General features: G+C 38.3%; 1 protein-coding gene across 3 annotated transcripts in view; it reads left to right on the top strand.

Annotated features, from left to right (window-relative positions):
- Window positions 1-14,088, top strand: part of col22a1 (collagen, type XXII, alpha 1) — a 109,833-nt gene that overhangs the window by 27,519 nt on the left and 68,226 nt on the right. For 2 of the 3 annotated variants that reach the window (XM_061882639.1, XM_061882638.1), the window contains exons 5-15: window positions 3,691-3,802; window positions 6,560-6,683; window positions 6,855-7,130; window positions 7,210-7,290; window positions 8,814-8,930; window positions 9,020-9,064; window positions 9,148-9,210; window positions 9,340-9,378; window positions 12,973-13,026; window positions 13,117-13,170; window positions 13,237-13,290. In XM_061882639.1, coding sequence (XP_061738623.1) covers window positions 3,691-3,802; window positions 6,560-6,683; window positions 6,855-7,130; window positions 7,210-7,290; window positions 8,814-8,930; window positions 9,020-9,064; window positions 9,148-9,210; window positions 9,340-9,378; window positions 12,973-13,026; window positions 13,117-13,170; window positions 13,237-13,290 — 1,019 coding nt within the window. The remainder of the gene's footprint in view (window positions 1-3,690; window positions 3,803-6,559; window positions 6,684-6,854; window positions 7,131-7,209; window positions 7,291-8,813; window positions 8,931-9,019; window positions 9,065-9,147; window positions 9,211-9,339; window positions 9,379-12,972; window positions 13,027-13,116; window positions 13,171-13,236; window positions 13,291-14,088) is intronic. The other variant, XM_061882640.1, reaches the window with a different exon arrangement.

Genomic DNA, 14,088 nt, shown 5'->3' with positions numbered 1-14,088 from the left:
TACAAGCTTATATATCATGTAGTAACAGACAGCTTCACAACAATATGTAATATTGCCCACATCTGAGGTCCTCTCCAAGGTTTCTCATAGTCAGCATTGTCACTGGCGTCCCACTGGATGTGAATTCTCTCTGCCCACTGGGTGTGAGTTTTCCTTGCCCTTTTGTGGGTTCTTCCGAGGATGTTGTAGTCGTAATGATTTGTGCAGTCCTTTGAGACATTTGTGATTTGGGGCTATATAAATAAACATTGATTGATTGATGATTGATAATATGTACAATATACACACTGCAAGTATGTGTATATACAGTGGGGCAAAAAAGTATTTAGTCAGCCAGCGATTGTGCAAGTTCTCCCACTTAAAATGATGACAGAGGTTTGTAATTTTCATCATAGGTACACTTCAACTGTGAGAGACAGAATGTGAAAAAAAATCCAGGAATTCACATTGTAGGAATTTTAAATAATTTATTTGTAAATGATGGTGGAAAATAAGTATTTGGTCAACCATTCAAATCTCTCACTGATGGAAGGAGGTTTTGGCTCCAAATCTCACGATACATGGCCCCATTCATTCTTTCCTTAACACGGATCAATGGTCCTGTCCCCTTAGCAGAAAAACAGCCCCAAAGCATGATGTTTCCACCCCCATGCTTCACAGTAGGTTTGGTGTTCTTGGGATGCAACTCAGTCTTCTTCTTCCTCCAAACACGACGAGTTGAGTTTATACCAAAATGGATACATTGATGATTCAGCAGAGGATTGGGAGAATGTCATGTGGTCAGATGAAACCAAAATAAAACTTTTTGGTATAAACTCAACTCGTTGTGTCTGGAGGAAGAAGAATACTGAGTTGCATCCCAAGAACACCAAACCTACTGTGAAGCATGGGGGTGGAAACATCATGCTTTGGGGCTGTTTTTCTGCTAAGGGGACAGGACGACTGATCCGTGTTAAGGAAAGAATGAATGGGGCCATGTATCGTGAGATTTTCAGCCAAAACCTCGTTCCATCAGTGAGAGCTTTGAATGGTTGACCAAATACTTATTTTCCACCATCATTTACAAATAAATTCTTTAAAATTCCTACAATGTGAATTCCTGGATTTTTTTCACATTCTGTCTCTCACAGTTGAAGTGTACCTATGATGAAAATTACAGACCTCTGTCATCATTTTAAGTGGGAGAACTTGCACAATCGCTGGCTGACTAAATATTTTTTTGCCCCACAGTAAAAATATACACATACTTGCAGTGTGTGAATTGTACATATTACATATTGTTGTGAAACTTTCTGTTACTACAAGATATATGTGCTTGCAGTGTGTGTATTGTACATATTACACATCGTGAAGGTGTCTGTTACCACATTATATATAAACTTGCAGTGTGTATATGGAACGTTATTGGAGGGTTTTGAAGATGTCTTAGAGGACTTTGAAGACTACAACGGTGACTTCCATTTTCCGCATCTTCCAAGCGCTGTTTTTAAATCATCCTTAAAAAAAATTCCAATTTTAAATAATAAAAAAAAAAGGACATATGTGTTCTTGTCTCTCATAATGATTGTGAATGATAGGCATAATTCCCCAAAAAGTGCAGTTCCCCTTTAAGCCCTTGGGTGTCACACACTCCCTGTTGAAGACCTCTAATTCACATTGTTCCACTTGGCCAATGTGCGTCCTCCTGCCTCAAAAACACATCCTTCTCTCTGGTCTTCTCCAAATGAATGTTGGTGTAAGAAGAAGAGTTAAAGATGAGATGACAGCAAGCATTGCGTCATGTGTGCTAGTTGCAGCCTCTCATCTTGGCACCGTCACCATAGCGACGCCATGTGTTTATTGAAGAAGGGAGTGTCAGGCCACATATATACAGCTCACCACTTCATAGGACTGGCAACATGTGCACTTTACCACTTTTGGAAGTCTACCAGTGATAGTCACTTGTTTTTCCTCTCGCCAACACATTTTTATATAGCCCAAATTCGGACCATAAAAACATTTTTAACACCTTTTTATTTATGTTTAACAAAGGTTTTACTTTTATAATACAACTCATTTTACTCATATTTTGTTCAGTCTGCATGGAACCTCCATTTACTATCTTTTCTATTTACCAACTTTTACATCAAGCCAAATATGTGTTTGTGTGCGAAGCATGTCTCGGTTTACAAACACATCATTCTTTTTGTGTGAAGAAGATGCCATTTTGGAGACGTCATGTCCTGTGCAGTACAGGACACACAGGGTACTGCCGTTTTGGAGAGGCGGTGCCCCTTACGCCACACTCTGGATACGCAGCCCACTCAGTGCTCCACTTTTCTCTATTTTGCATACTCAATATGGGTCTAAAAAGCCAATAAACCAACCTGGAAAAAAAAGAAGAAATCGCTGTAGACTTAGAGAGGAGAGGGAACCCACACACACATCTCTACTTCTCGCCCACTTCTCTTTCTACCTGCCCTCCCTTCTCTTCCTCGTGTCTCCTGCCTGCCACAATCATTTGCCGCCGGCAAGTTAAAAAGGTTTTTATTTTTTCCATTTTTGTTATTATTGTAGCAACATGATTGTTAATATTTTTGAGAGCAATAAAGGCATTGGTGTGGTGTAAGCAATTCCGTTATGATTTGATAATTTTTTTATATATTTTTTATATATATATATATATATATATATATATACATATACATACACACAAAATAATATTAATCAACAAGAGAATGAAGTGTGACTAAATTCAAGAGTGTCCGTGAGCAGGCAGGAAGTCAGGGGGTATAGCGAAGCGTCGAAGGTCTTTGTCCAGGCGGGAGGTCAAGATCCAAGAGGCTGTCATGGAGGCAGAGGGAACGCGGGAGGCGAGACACACAGCTCGTGACACAATAAACATGACGGGGGAGAAAACAGAGAGAAAAAGAGTGCGCATAGAGCATGACGTGTCGGCTTACAGTATTGAGCAGGTAGCTACATTCTGGCCCGGGATAGCAGGTAGTACAGGCTTATGAAGGCAGGTCCCCTGATAAGCTACAGGTGCGCTGATCGATGGCAATTGATTGCAGCTGCCAGACTGACACGCGACCGGCGCGCTCCTGGAAGTGTGCTCATCACAACGCTCACATGAATCCGCACGTCAGTGCACCCGGGCCGTGACACACACATTATATATATATATATATATATATATATATATATATATATATATATATATATATACAAACCCTGTTTCCATATGAGTTGGGAAATTGTGTTAGATGTAAATATATACGAAATACAATGATTTGCAAATCCTTTTTAACCCGTATTCAATTTAATGCACTACAAAGACAAGATATTTGATGTTCAAACTCATAAACTTAATTTTTTCTGCAAATAATAATTAACTTAGAATTTCATATATACTGTATATATACAGTATATATGTATATATATATTTATATGTATGTACATGTAGGTATATGTACATATATATACATATATATGTGTATATTTCTCTATATATGAATGTATATGTATGTACATATATATGTATATATATATATTTACATTGTTTCTTATGGGGAACTGTGCTTCACTATCAGAACTTTTCCATTTAAGAACCATATTCACAAACCAATTAAGTCCATAAATCAGTTTCAAATGCAGTCCTAACAGGACCTCACTGGAGAGTCCCACCAACCTGGTTTCTTTCTCGTGCAGGATTTGACCTGATGGAGTACTTCAGTGTCAAAGACATTCTGGGGAGCAGACTTGATGAGGGCCAAAGTGCCTACGTCCGTCTTGGCACCATGCCAATTGTGCAGCAGACTGAGTAAGTCACACCCCAGCCACTGGTACAGTATATTGGAAAAATACAATTCATTATTAATTAGATATTTTCTCCCTAAAATAAGTTTCTTTCGTCTGAATTATACATTTTGGGGGGAAAAATATATCCCTGTTACGCAGAACACAAATGTCCACTTCAGAGGACGCTACTTCTCAACAGGATATTAGCTATTACGCTAATTTGCTTTGTCAGCTATATCTTACGGCTAAGATGAAGATATTTTGTTTATTATATTGACATAGTGTGCATTGGATTGCTTCTAGCATATTTAATGCAAAAAATGTATTAAGGGTTTTTTTTATACATAAATGAAATGTACTCTTAATATGTCATTTTTAAAGTTTCCCATGGCCTCATAATTCTTCAAAGTAAGGAAAGGCAAGTTTATTTATAGATTACAATTTGTACACAGGGCATTTCAGAACGCTTTACAGAAAATTACAAGAAGGCAAAAATAAAAAATATTAAATCATAAAAATCATCATTAAAATTAAATTATAAGTAATAAAATCATTAAACAATCATAATTCAAATCACAATTTAGATAAATTACTGTACTTTGAGTTTTCAAATGCAGAAATAAAAGTGGTTTTGAACATTGCCAACGTTGAGGCCTGTCTCACATCTTCTGGAAGACCAACCCAGAATTTAGGAGCATACAACTGAAGTGTGGCCGCACAATGTTTGCTCCTGAGTTTGGGCTGTACTGTGACAATTATATTTAATACTTGCTTAAAGCATACAACTGAAGTGTGGCCGCACCATGTTTGCAACTGAGTCTGGGCTATACTGTGACAATTATATTTAATACTTGCTTAAAGCATACAACTGAAGTGTGTTCGCACCATGTTTGCAACTGAGTCTGGGCTATACTGTGACAATTATATTTAATACTTGCTTAAAGCATACAACTGAAGTGTGGCCGCACCATGTTTGCAACTGAGTCTGGGCTATATTGTGACAATTATATTTAATACTTGCTTAAAGCATACAACTGAAGTGTGTTCGCACCATGTTTGCAACTGAGTCTGGGCTGTACTGTGACAATTATATTTAATACTTGCTTAAAGCATACAACTGAAGTGTGTTCGCACCATGTTTGCAACTGAGTCTGGGCTGTACTGTGATAATTATATTTAATACTTGCTTAAAGCATACAACTGAAGTGTGGCCGCACCATGTTTGCAACTGAATCTGGGCTGTACTGTAACATTTATATTTCATACTTGCATAAAGCAGTTGGATTACTAAAAAGCTTGGCAATTTTTTTTCCCAACTGCTTTGGGTGATTTGTTACTTCCTTGAACACGCCTTTAATTATCCCTCAGGGACTCATTAGACATGTTGGTCAGAAACAGGATCCACCCTCTGAATATATAAATTATAGTAGTATTGCAGTATTTAGGTAAAGTAATATCCTTGTTAAAAATCATTTTATTGGGACACACTGTTTAACTATTTAGTATTATAAGCAATTGAAAAAGGCCCAGTTGGATACATTGTGGTTATTTACCATCTTATATTTGCAGTTAGAATGTTTAGTATTTATAGTATTGAATTTTTTTTGGACATGTTTAACAACAAACAAAGAAGTGGAAACAAAACAAAGTATTGAAAAGAACAATATACTCTATACATGTCTTTTGAACATATATACAGTTACTGTACAAGGTTTACATTTTATCTTTATATTCTAACATGTCTGAGGAGGAGTAGGAAGAAGCAAAGCTTATTTAAACATATTTATTTGTATATTACAAAATAGCCCTTATTGTAGGCCAGTGGTTCTCAGATGGGGGTACATGTACCCCTGGGGGTACTTGAAGGTACACAAAGGGGTACGTGAGATTTTTTTTTAAATGTTCCAAAAAATAGCATCAGAACAAAAATCCTTTATAAATATATTTATTGAATAAAACTTCAAAAAAATATGAATGTAAGTTCATAAACTCTGGGGAAAAAATACAACAATGCAATATTCAGTGTTGACAGTTAGATTTTTGTGGACATGTTCCATAAATATTGATGTTAAAGATTTCTTTTTTTGTGACGAAATGTTTAGAATGAAGTTGATGAATCCAGATGGATCTCTATTACAATCCCCAAAGAGGGCACTTTAAGTTGATGATTACTTTATGTGTAGAAATCATTATTTATAATTGAATCAGTAGTTTATTTTTCAACAAGATTTTAGTTATTTTTATATCTTTTTTCCAAATAGTTCAAGAAAGACCACTACAAATAAGCAATATTTTGCTCTGTTATACAATTTAATAAATCAGAAACTGATGACATAGTGCTGTATTTTACTTCGTTATCTATTTTTTTCAACCAAAAATGCTTTGCCCTGATTAGGGGGTACTTGAATGAAAAAAATGTTCACAGGGGGTTACATCACTGAAAAACGTTGAGAACCACTGTTGTAGGCACAGGGCTTAGATCATGTCTTAACATGCATTAATGAACATATATTGATTCAAAACAAACACAAACTATATAAACTAAACATCTACAAATATTACATAAAACATAGAATATAAAATAACGTAATACATTATAATATACAACTAACACTTTGATTATATGAGTGTATAGTACATCATATCTACATGTACAATCAAACATAATCAAAAATAGATACAAGTTGTGTGGTTAATATACAGTATAGCTTTCATTTCAAGTATCTATGCTGTAAAAATAAGACCATAAGGCAAAGTCTGTGCTGTCTTTTTTCCGCAGAGACGTGTTCCCCCAGGGCTTGCCGGATGAATACGCCTTTGTCACCACGTTTAAATTCAGGAAAACCTCAAGGCGAGAAGATTGGTACCTTTGGCAGGTTTTTGACAAATATGGAATACCACAGGTAGGTCAACAATGAATGGAGTTATTTTTAGTTCATCCGCTGCCAAATGATAAGTTTGTTTCAGGTTAGGATCACTAAAACTTCTCTAATGTTTGGCTGTTGTCAGGCAGAAGTCACCTCTCATCTGGATAAAGGAAATGATTGGATGATGTTTTGTATGTGCTTGGTCAGGTGTCCATCAGGCTGGATGGCGAGAACAAGGCAGTGGAGTACAATGCCGTGGGCCTGACCAAGGACGCCGTGCGAGCCGTCTTCAAGAACTCTGAAGTGGACAACCTGTTTGACCGCAACTGGCACAAGATCGCTCTGAGCGTGGAGGCCAAGAGCGTGTCTCTCTACCTGGACTGTAAGCACATTCAGACGCTGCCCATCGAAGACAGGGAGGACATCGACATCCAGGGGAAGACGGTCATTGGGAAGAGGTTGTATGACAGCGTGCCAATTGATGTGAGTCTTTTTGCAGAGTGTGTGCGATTAGTCTCCAACCTGCAATGCTTGACCAAGCGTGTGTTTGTTTGCTCCACAGTTTGACCTTCAGAGGATGGTGATTTACTGTGACTCCAAACATGCTGAGCTGGAAACCTGCTGTGATATACCCAATGGGCCTGTGAGTACATTTTACACATATTTTTCACCACTTTTAACTACAACATAGGGGTGTCTAAATCCATTGATAACCATTGACGGCACTGTTTTTGATACAGTGCCGTCCGAGGGATCGAAGGTCACGGTCATTCAATGTTGGTTTCCGGCCATGCCGCTTACCGTATTTCCTTGAATAGCCGCCGGGCATGTAATATGCGCCTGCCTTGAATTACTGCCGGGTAAGACACGCTCACCAAATTAATAAGCGCATGCTTACTTTTACCGCCGGGTCAAATTCGAGACGTCACCAGTGACGCTTCCCCTGCCGTTATTTTCAAAACGGCGGAGGAGTTAATTTTTGCCTCTACTGTGTGTAAACCAGGGGTCACACAGCCATACAGATCACACTAATGGTTGTGATATAAAACAATTTTAACACTCTTACTAATATGCGCCACACTCTGTGAACCCTAACCAAATAAGAATAACAAACACATTTCTGGAGAGTATTGGCTCTGTGGCAGATTATAGACGCAGAATAGGGATTACCCATAATTCCGTGCATTCGTGACTCTTGGATGTATTATACACGCACCCCCACTCTGGAGCCAGGCCCGGCTCGTGATTGATTGATTGATTGATTGAGACTTTTATTAGTAGATTGCACAGTAATCAGTGGTTCTCAAATAGGGGTACGCGTACACAAGATTTTTTTTAAATATTCTGAAAATACCAACAATTCAAAAATCCTATATAAATATATTTATTGAATAATACTTAACAAAATATGAATGTAAGTTCATAAACTGTGAAAAGAAATGAAACAATGCAATATTCAGTGTTGACAGCTTGATTTTTTGTGGACATGTTCCATAAATATTGATGTTAAAGATTTCTTTTTTTGTGAAGAAATGTTTAGAATGAAGTTGATGAATCCAGATGGATCTCTATTACAATCCCCAAAGAGGGCACTTTAAGTTGATGTTTACTTCCATGTGGAGAAATCTTTATTTATAATTCAATCACTTGTTAATTTTTCAACAAGTTTTTAGTTATTTTTATATCTTTTTTTCCAAATAGTTCAAGAAAGACCACTACAAATGAGCAATATTTTGCACTTTTATACAATTCAATAAATCAGAAACTGATGACATAGTGCTGTATTTTACTTCTTTATCTCTTTTTTTCAACCAAAAATGCTTTGCTCTGATTAGGGGGTACTTGAATTAAAAAAATTGTTCACAGGGGGTACATCACTGAAAAAAGGATGAGAACCACTGCAGTGCATATTCTGTACAATTGACCACTAAATGGTAACACCCCAATAAGTCTTTCACCTTGTTAAGTCGGGGTCCACGTAATCAATTCATGGTATGCTAACTGTTGTTATTTTTTGTTACCTTGCATGCTAACTGTTAGCATTTCAGTTTGGCTTCAGCTTCTCAGCATTCACCCGCAGATTCTGAGGAAATTGCTAAAGATCTGTGATAGCATTGTGAAAGTGCAGCAGCCTAGCTGACCTTCTCCATCCGTGTGTGCTTCCAGTGCCCCCAGAAGGTGGTGACAGAGGCTCCTCCAGTGCCCATCCCCACCCCCACACCCACTGTGGCCGAGCAACAGCTGGGCCACCAAACCAACTGCTCCTGCCCTGAAGGACAAAAGGTGAATGACTTTCTTCTTCTTCTTCTCCACTTTGTGTTCCCTGCCGGGGCGCCAAGCTTCTTCTGTCCTGACTTTTCATTTCCTGGCAGGGAGCGACTGGAGCACCTGGCTTCGCAGGTCTCAAGGGTGAAAAGGTCAACTGCCGCTACTTTTAGTTTTGTGAGAGCATAACACAGCTTTTTATGGCGTTGGCTTCATGTGCCGACTGCTTTCACAGGGTGACGCCGGCGCTCGAGGTGTCGCCGGGCTGCAGGGCCTGATGGGAGAAAAAGGAGAAACTGTATGAAAACATTCAAACGTAGAACAACACACAAGTCATTTCAGATTGCATGCTTCCTTTCCATAGAGTCTCTTATGGCTTTCTGCCGGCCTCGATAATAATTAATCCTTGTTGATTAATTATTTGCAGGGCAAAGTAATCTCTGTCAGAGGTGAGAGAGGGGAGAAGGTAAGTAAACCTGTCGCTAACGACGCTGCATTAATTAACCGCTACATACTCAATGTGTGCATATATTCATCCACAGCTGCTACTTACTGTTGCTACTACTGTACAGTTCGATGGATAGATTGGTCGCTAAATAGTTCCTTAGATAGGTAGATGGGTCATTAGGTAGGTAGGTGGATTGCTTGCTTGCCTGATGGGAAGATTGGTTGCTCATTTGTTAGCTAGATTGGGAGGTAAAAAGCTAGCTAATTAGATATGTAGGTCAATTGTTAGCTAACAAGATGGGTAGATATAAAGCTTTTCAATTAGATAGGTATGTAAATTATGAGCTAACCAGATACTTATATTAAAGTTAGCTAATTAGTAAATTGTTTGCTAAATAGATTGGTAGGTAAAATGCTATATCTTTGGATGGGTAGGTAAATTGTCAAAGAGTTAAGTGGGTAGATGGTTAGTGAACTACATAAATAGTTAGGTTTTTAAATAGCTAGCTAGTTGCATAAGTAGGTATACTTGACTAGCTAGATCAGGGTTGTCAAACGTACGGCCCGAGGCCGGATCAGGGCCACGAAGAGGTTTTATCCGGCCCGCGGGATGAGTTTGCTAAGTATACAAATTAACCTAAAATTTTCGAATGAAAGAAACAGCTCTTCTACTTGTGTCTACTGGATGTTGCAATAGCAATTCTTTGTATCGCTGGATGATGGTACATATGTACAAAATAAACCACATGAAATTAGTACATCAATTGAGGAAAATGATCAAACTACATACATGGCATACTGTAATTTGATTTTGATATTTTTTTTATCTTAATAGATTGAAAATGAACACCATTGAGTTGACTGATGAACATTATCACATCATTCATTCAGAAAATATAAATAATGACGAATAAAGATAAAATACTATTAACCGCGACATGTTAGTGTAAAAAAACATAATTTGTACATTTTCAGAATGTGCTTCTTCTATTTTTCAACACATAAAACAATCTGAAAGTGTCTTTATTTTTAAGTTATCGTGCAGGGATTTTACCAGTCCGGGAGTAGATTTTTCTCCATGCATGTGGCCCCCGATCTAAAATGAGTTTGACACCCCTGAGCTAGATAGTTAGGTAGCTAAATAACTAACTATAGTACCACCCATGTACTGTAAATACCAGAGGTGGGAGAAATAATAAATTTTTAGATGCATCGCAATTCGACATGGACAATTGTAAAATCGATTGGTTAACGTCAGTAATCGATAATCGATTTATTTATTGTAAATACAGTAATGCAGACAATTTTAAAATTTGGTTGAGTGCAGCGTTTGACCTCACTCAGAGATTCGACCTGCTCCTTTAAAGGCCTACTGAAATGAGATTTTCTCATTCATACTTGATCATTTCGCAATATTGCCATATTTTTGCTGAAAGGATTTAGTAAAGAACATCCACGATAAAGTTCTCAACTTTTGGTCGCTAATAAAAAAGCCTTGCCTTTACCGGAAGTAGCAGACGATGTACGCGTGACGTCACGGGTTGTGGAGCTCCTCACATCTGAACATTGTTTACAATCATAGCCAGCAGCAGCTAGAGCGATTCAGACCGAAAGAGTGACAATTTCTCCATTAATTTGAGCAAGGATGAAAGATTTGTGGATGAGGAAATTTAGAGTGAAGGACTCGAAAAAATAAAAGTGGGGGAAAAAAAGGCGATTGCAGTGGGAGCGATTCAGATGTTATTAGACACATTCTGGAAAATCCCTTGTCTGCCTATTGTGTTGCTAGTGTTTTAGTGAGATTAAATAGTACCTGAAAGTTGGAGGGGTGTGGCCACGTGTGTGTTGACGGCCAGTGTCTCTGAGGGAAGTCACGGCAGCTCCGCTGATGTCTCCGGTAAGAGCCGACTTATTACCACAATTTTCTCACCGAAAACTGCCGGTTGACATGTAGTCGGGATCCATGTTCGCTTGACCGCTCTGGTCCAGAGTAAAGCTTCACCTTCGGGAATTTTAAACAAGGAAGCACTGTGTGTTTGTGTGGCTAAAGGCTAAAAGCTCCCCACCTCCATCTTTCTACTTTGACTTCTCCATTATTAATTGAACAAATTGCAAAAGATTCAGCAACACAGATGTCCAGAATACTGTGTAATTATGCGATTAAAGCAGACTACTTATAGCTCGGATCGGGCTGGAAAATAATGTCCGCTACAACCTGAGACGTCAAACGCATGCGTAATCATACCGCGACGTTTTCAACACGACACTTCGCGGGAAATTTAAAATTGCAATTTAGTAAACTAAAAAGGCCGTATTGGCATGTGTTGCAATGTTAATATTTCATCATTGATATATAAACTATCAGACTGCGTGGTCGGTAGTAGTGGCTTTCAGGAGGCCTTTAAAGTAGGGCTCCTATCTTCCAGTTTCGCACACATTTCCATTAATGTAATAGGAATTTCTGATTAAAAATGCACTGTATTTAAAAGTTGCAAGTGATAAACACTTATTTAGTGAAAAGAAAATACATTTAAAACCGAATCAATACACATACATTTAAGATGCATCAATGTATTTGAGTCGTAATCGATTCGTAAGGTAGCCTCTCGTGAATAGACTTAGACAAACTTTAACTTTAATGATCCACAAGGGAAATTGTTCAAATATTCAATGGATATAAATAACTAGATACTGTATATTGTTAAATAGTTAGCGAGCTACTAGAGAGTGCGGTGCTAGCTAGCTACTTATATGGGTGGGTAAATGCTAGCGAGGTAAGAAGATAGGTTGGTCAATGATAGCTAGATATAATTTAAATAGTGAGATGTCCATAGCTACATTTCTAGATAGTTTTCTAGGTAATACCAAGCGAGCTAGTTTGATATGTAAGTTGATAGATACAAGTAGCAGCCGATGTAAGCAACGTGATTACGCGGTGGCCATCTTAGCGGGCGACACAATGGAAATCTTAATTTGCTTTTTTTTCTATCAATTTGTATGAGGTTTACTGTATTGACAAGGTAAACACATGACTAGTCTTACATAGTTGTTTTGTCTTATAAAGATAAGGATTCCTATTATTGAAATATTCCCAGTGTCCAAGTTTATGCAGCATCCTTGTTGCTTCGTTGTATGACGTAACTACCTCCATAGTTTGTCAGTAGAGTCGCTTTTGTAGCGATAGTTTCTTTCTCGCTCACGCATGTTAAAACTGTAGTGTTTATTTGTTTGCATGAATAATCTGTCCATTTTCCAAAGCTGACTGTACAATTTATTGCTTCAACTTGATGCAAAAATTGTGACCTAAGCCAGCAAAGCATTGTGGTTAAAATTCTCAATGCTGTTGCATGAATTCTTCCCTCTAAATGCACCTTCACTTTTTCTGTGTTCTCGGCATCGTTAGCGGCTGCTTTTGCTACGCAAGCATGCTAAGCCTTTATCCTAATCTAAGGATGACAGAAATGACGTGTGTTGGAACGATCCATGGTGGAATTACAATAACCAAGTCAACTCAACCTTATTTTGTGACAGCACGGACGTGGTCTCGCCCGCCATCCTGCATGTGTGTGTCGCCGCTCACGTCCAACTAAGTAACACAACTTTGTGTTCACAGGGTGATAGAGGCACAGTGGGGCTGACAGGTGCCCCTGGACAGAAGGGAGAGAAGGTGTGGCACCTGGGCCTGGCGGATTACTTTTTTCACTGAATCCAAACTGTTGGCTAATAGTTAGTGAATGTGTTTTCTTTTCACCAACAGGGAGTCTCTGGTGTTCCTGGTATTGATGGACTATCTGGAGACAAAGGAGACAAAGTAAGAACAAAAATGGTTTTCAATTTTGTGCAGTTTTTGTTTTATATTATTGTTTTTTTTTAATAGGGGGAGGCAGGACGGGCTGGCACTCCTGGACTTACTGGTCTGACTGGATCAAAGGTGGGTAGTGATTATTTTTTTTGTACAAAACAAAATTGTAGAAATACAAACCCCGTTTCCATATGAGTTGGGAAATTGTGTTAGATGTAAATATAAACGGAATACAATGATTTGCAAATCCTTTTCAACCCATATTCAATTGAATGCACTACAAAGACAAGATATTTGATGTTCAAACTCATGATCTTTATTTTTTTTTTTGCAAATAATAATTAACTTAGAATTTCATGGCTGCAACACGTGCCAAAGTAGTTAGGAAAGGGCATGTTCACCACTGTGTTACATCACCTTTTCTTTTAACAACACTCAATAAACGTTTGGGAACTGAGGAAACTAATTGTTGAAGCTTTGAAAGTGGAATTCTTTCTCATTCCTGTTTTAGCTTTAGTCGGTCAACAGTCCGGCGTCTCCGCTGTCGTATTTTACGCTTCTTAATGCATCACACATTTTCGATGGGAGACAGGTCTGGACTGCAGGCGGGCCAGGAAAGTACCCGCACTCTTTTACTACGAAACCACGCTGTTGTAACACGTGGCTTGGCATTGTCTTGCTGAAATAAGCAGGGGCGTCCATGAAAACGTTGCTTGGATGGCAACATATGTTGCTCCAAAACCTGTATGGACCATTCAGCATTAATGGTGCCTTCACAGATGTGTAAGTTACCCATGCCTTGGGCAATAATACACCCCCATACCATCACAGATACTGGCTTTTGAACTTTGCGCCTATAACAATCCGGATGGTTATTTTTTTCTTTGTTCCGGAGGACACCACGTCCACAGTTTCCAAATATAATTT

The sequence above is a fragment of the Nerophis ophidion genome, linkage group LG21 (assembly GCF_033978795.1).
Source record: "Nerophis ophidion isolate RoL-2023_Sa linkage group LG21, RoL_Noph_v1.0, whole genome shotgun sequence".
Taxonomy (NCBI): domain Eukaryota; kingdom Metazoa; phylum Chordata; class Actinopteri; order Syngnathiformes; family Syngnathidae; genus Nerophis; species Nerophis ophidion.
The sequence above is the reverse complement of the archived record's forward strand: the minus strand, read 5'-3'. Positions and strand labels throughout refer to the sequence as shown.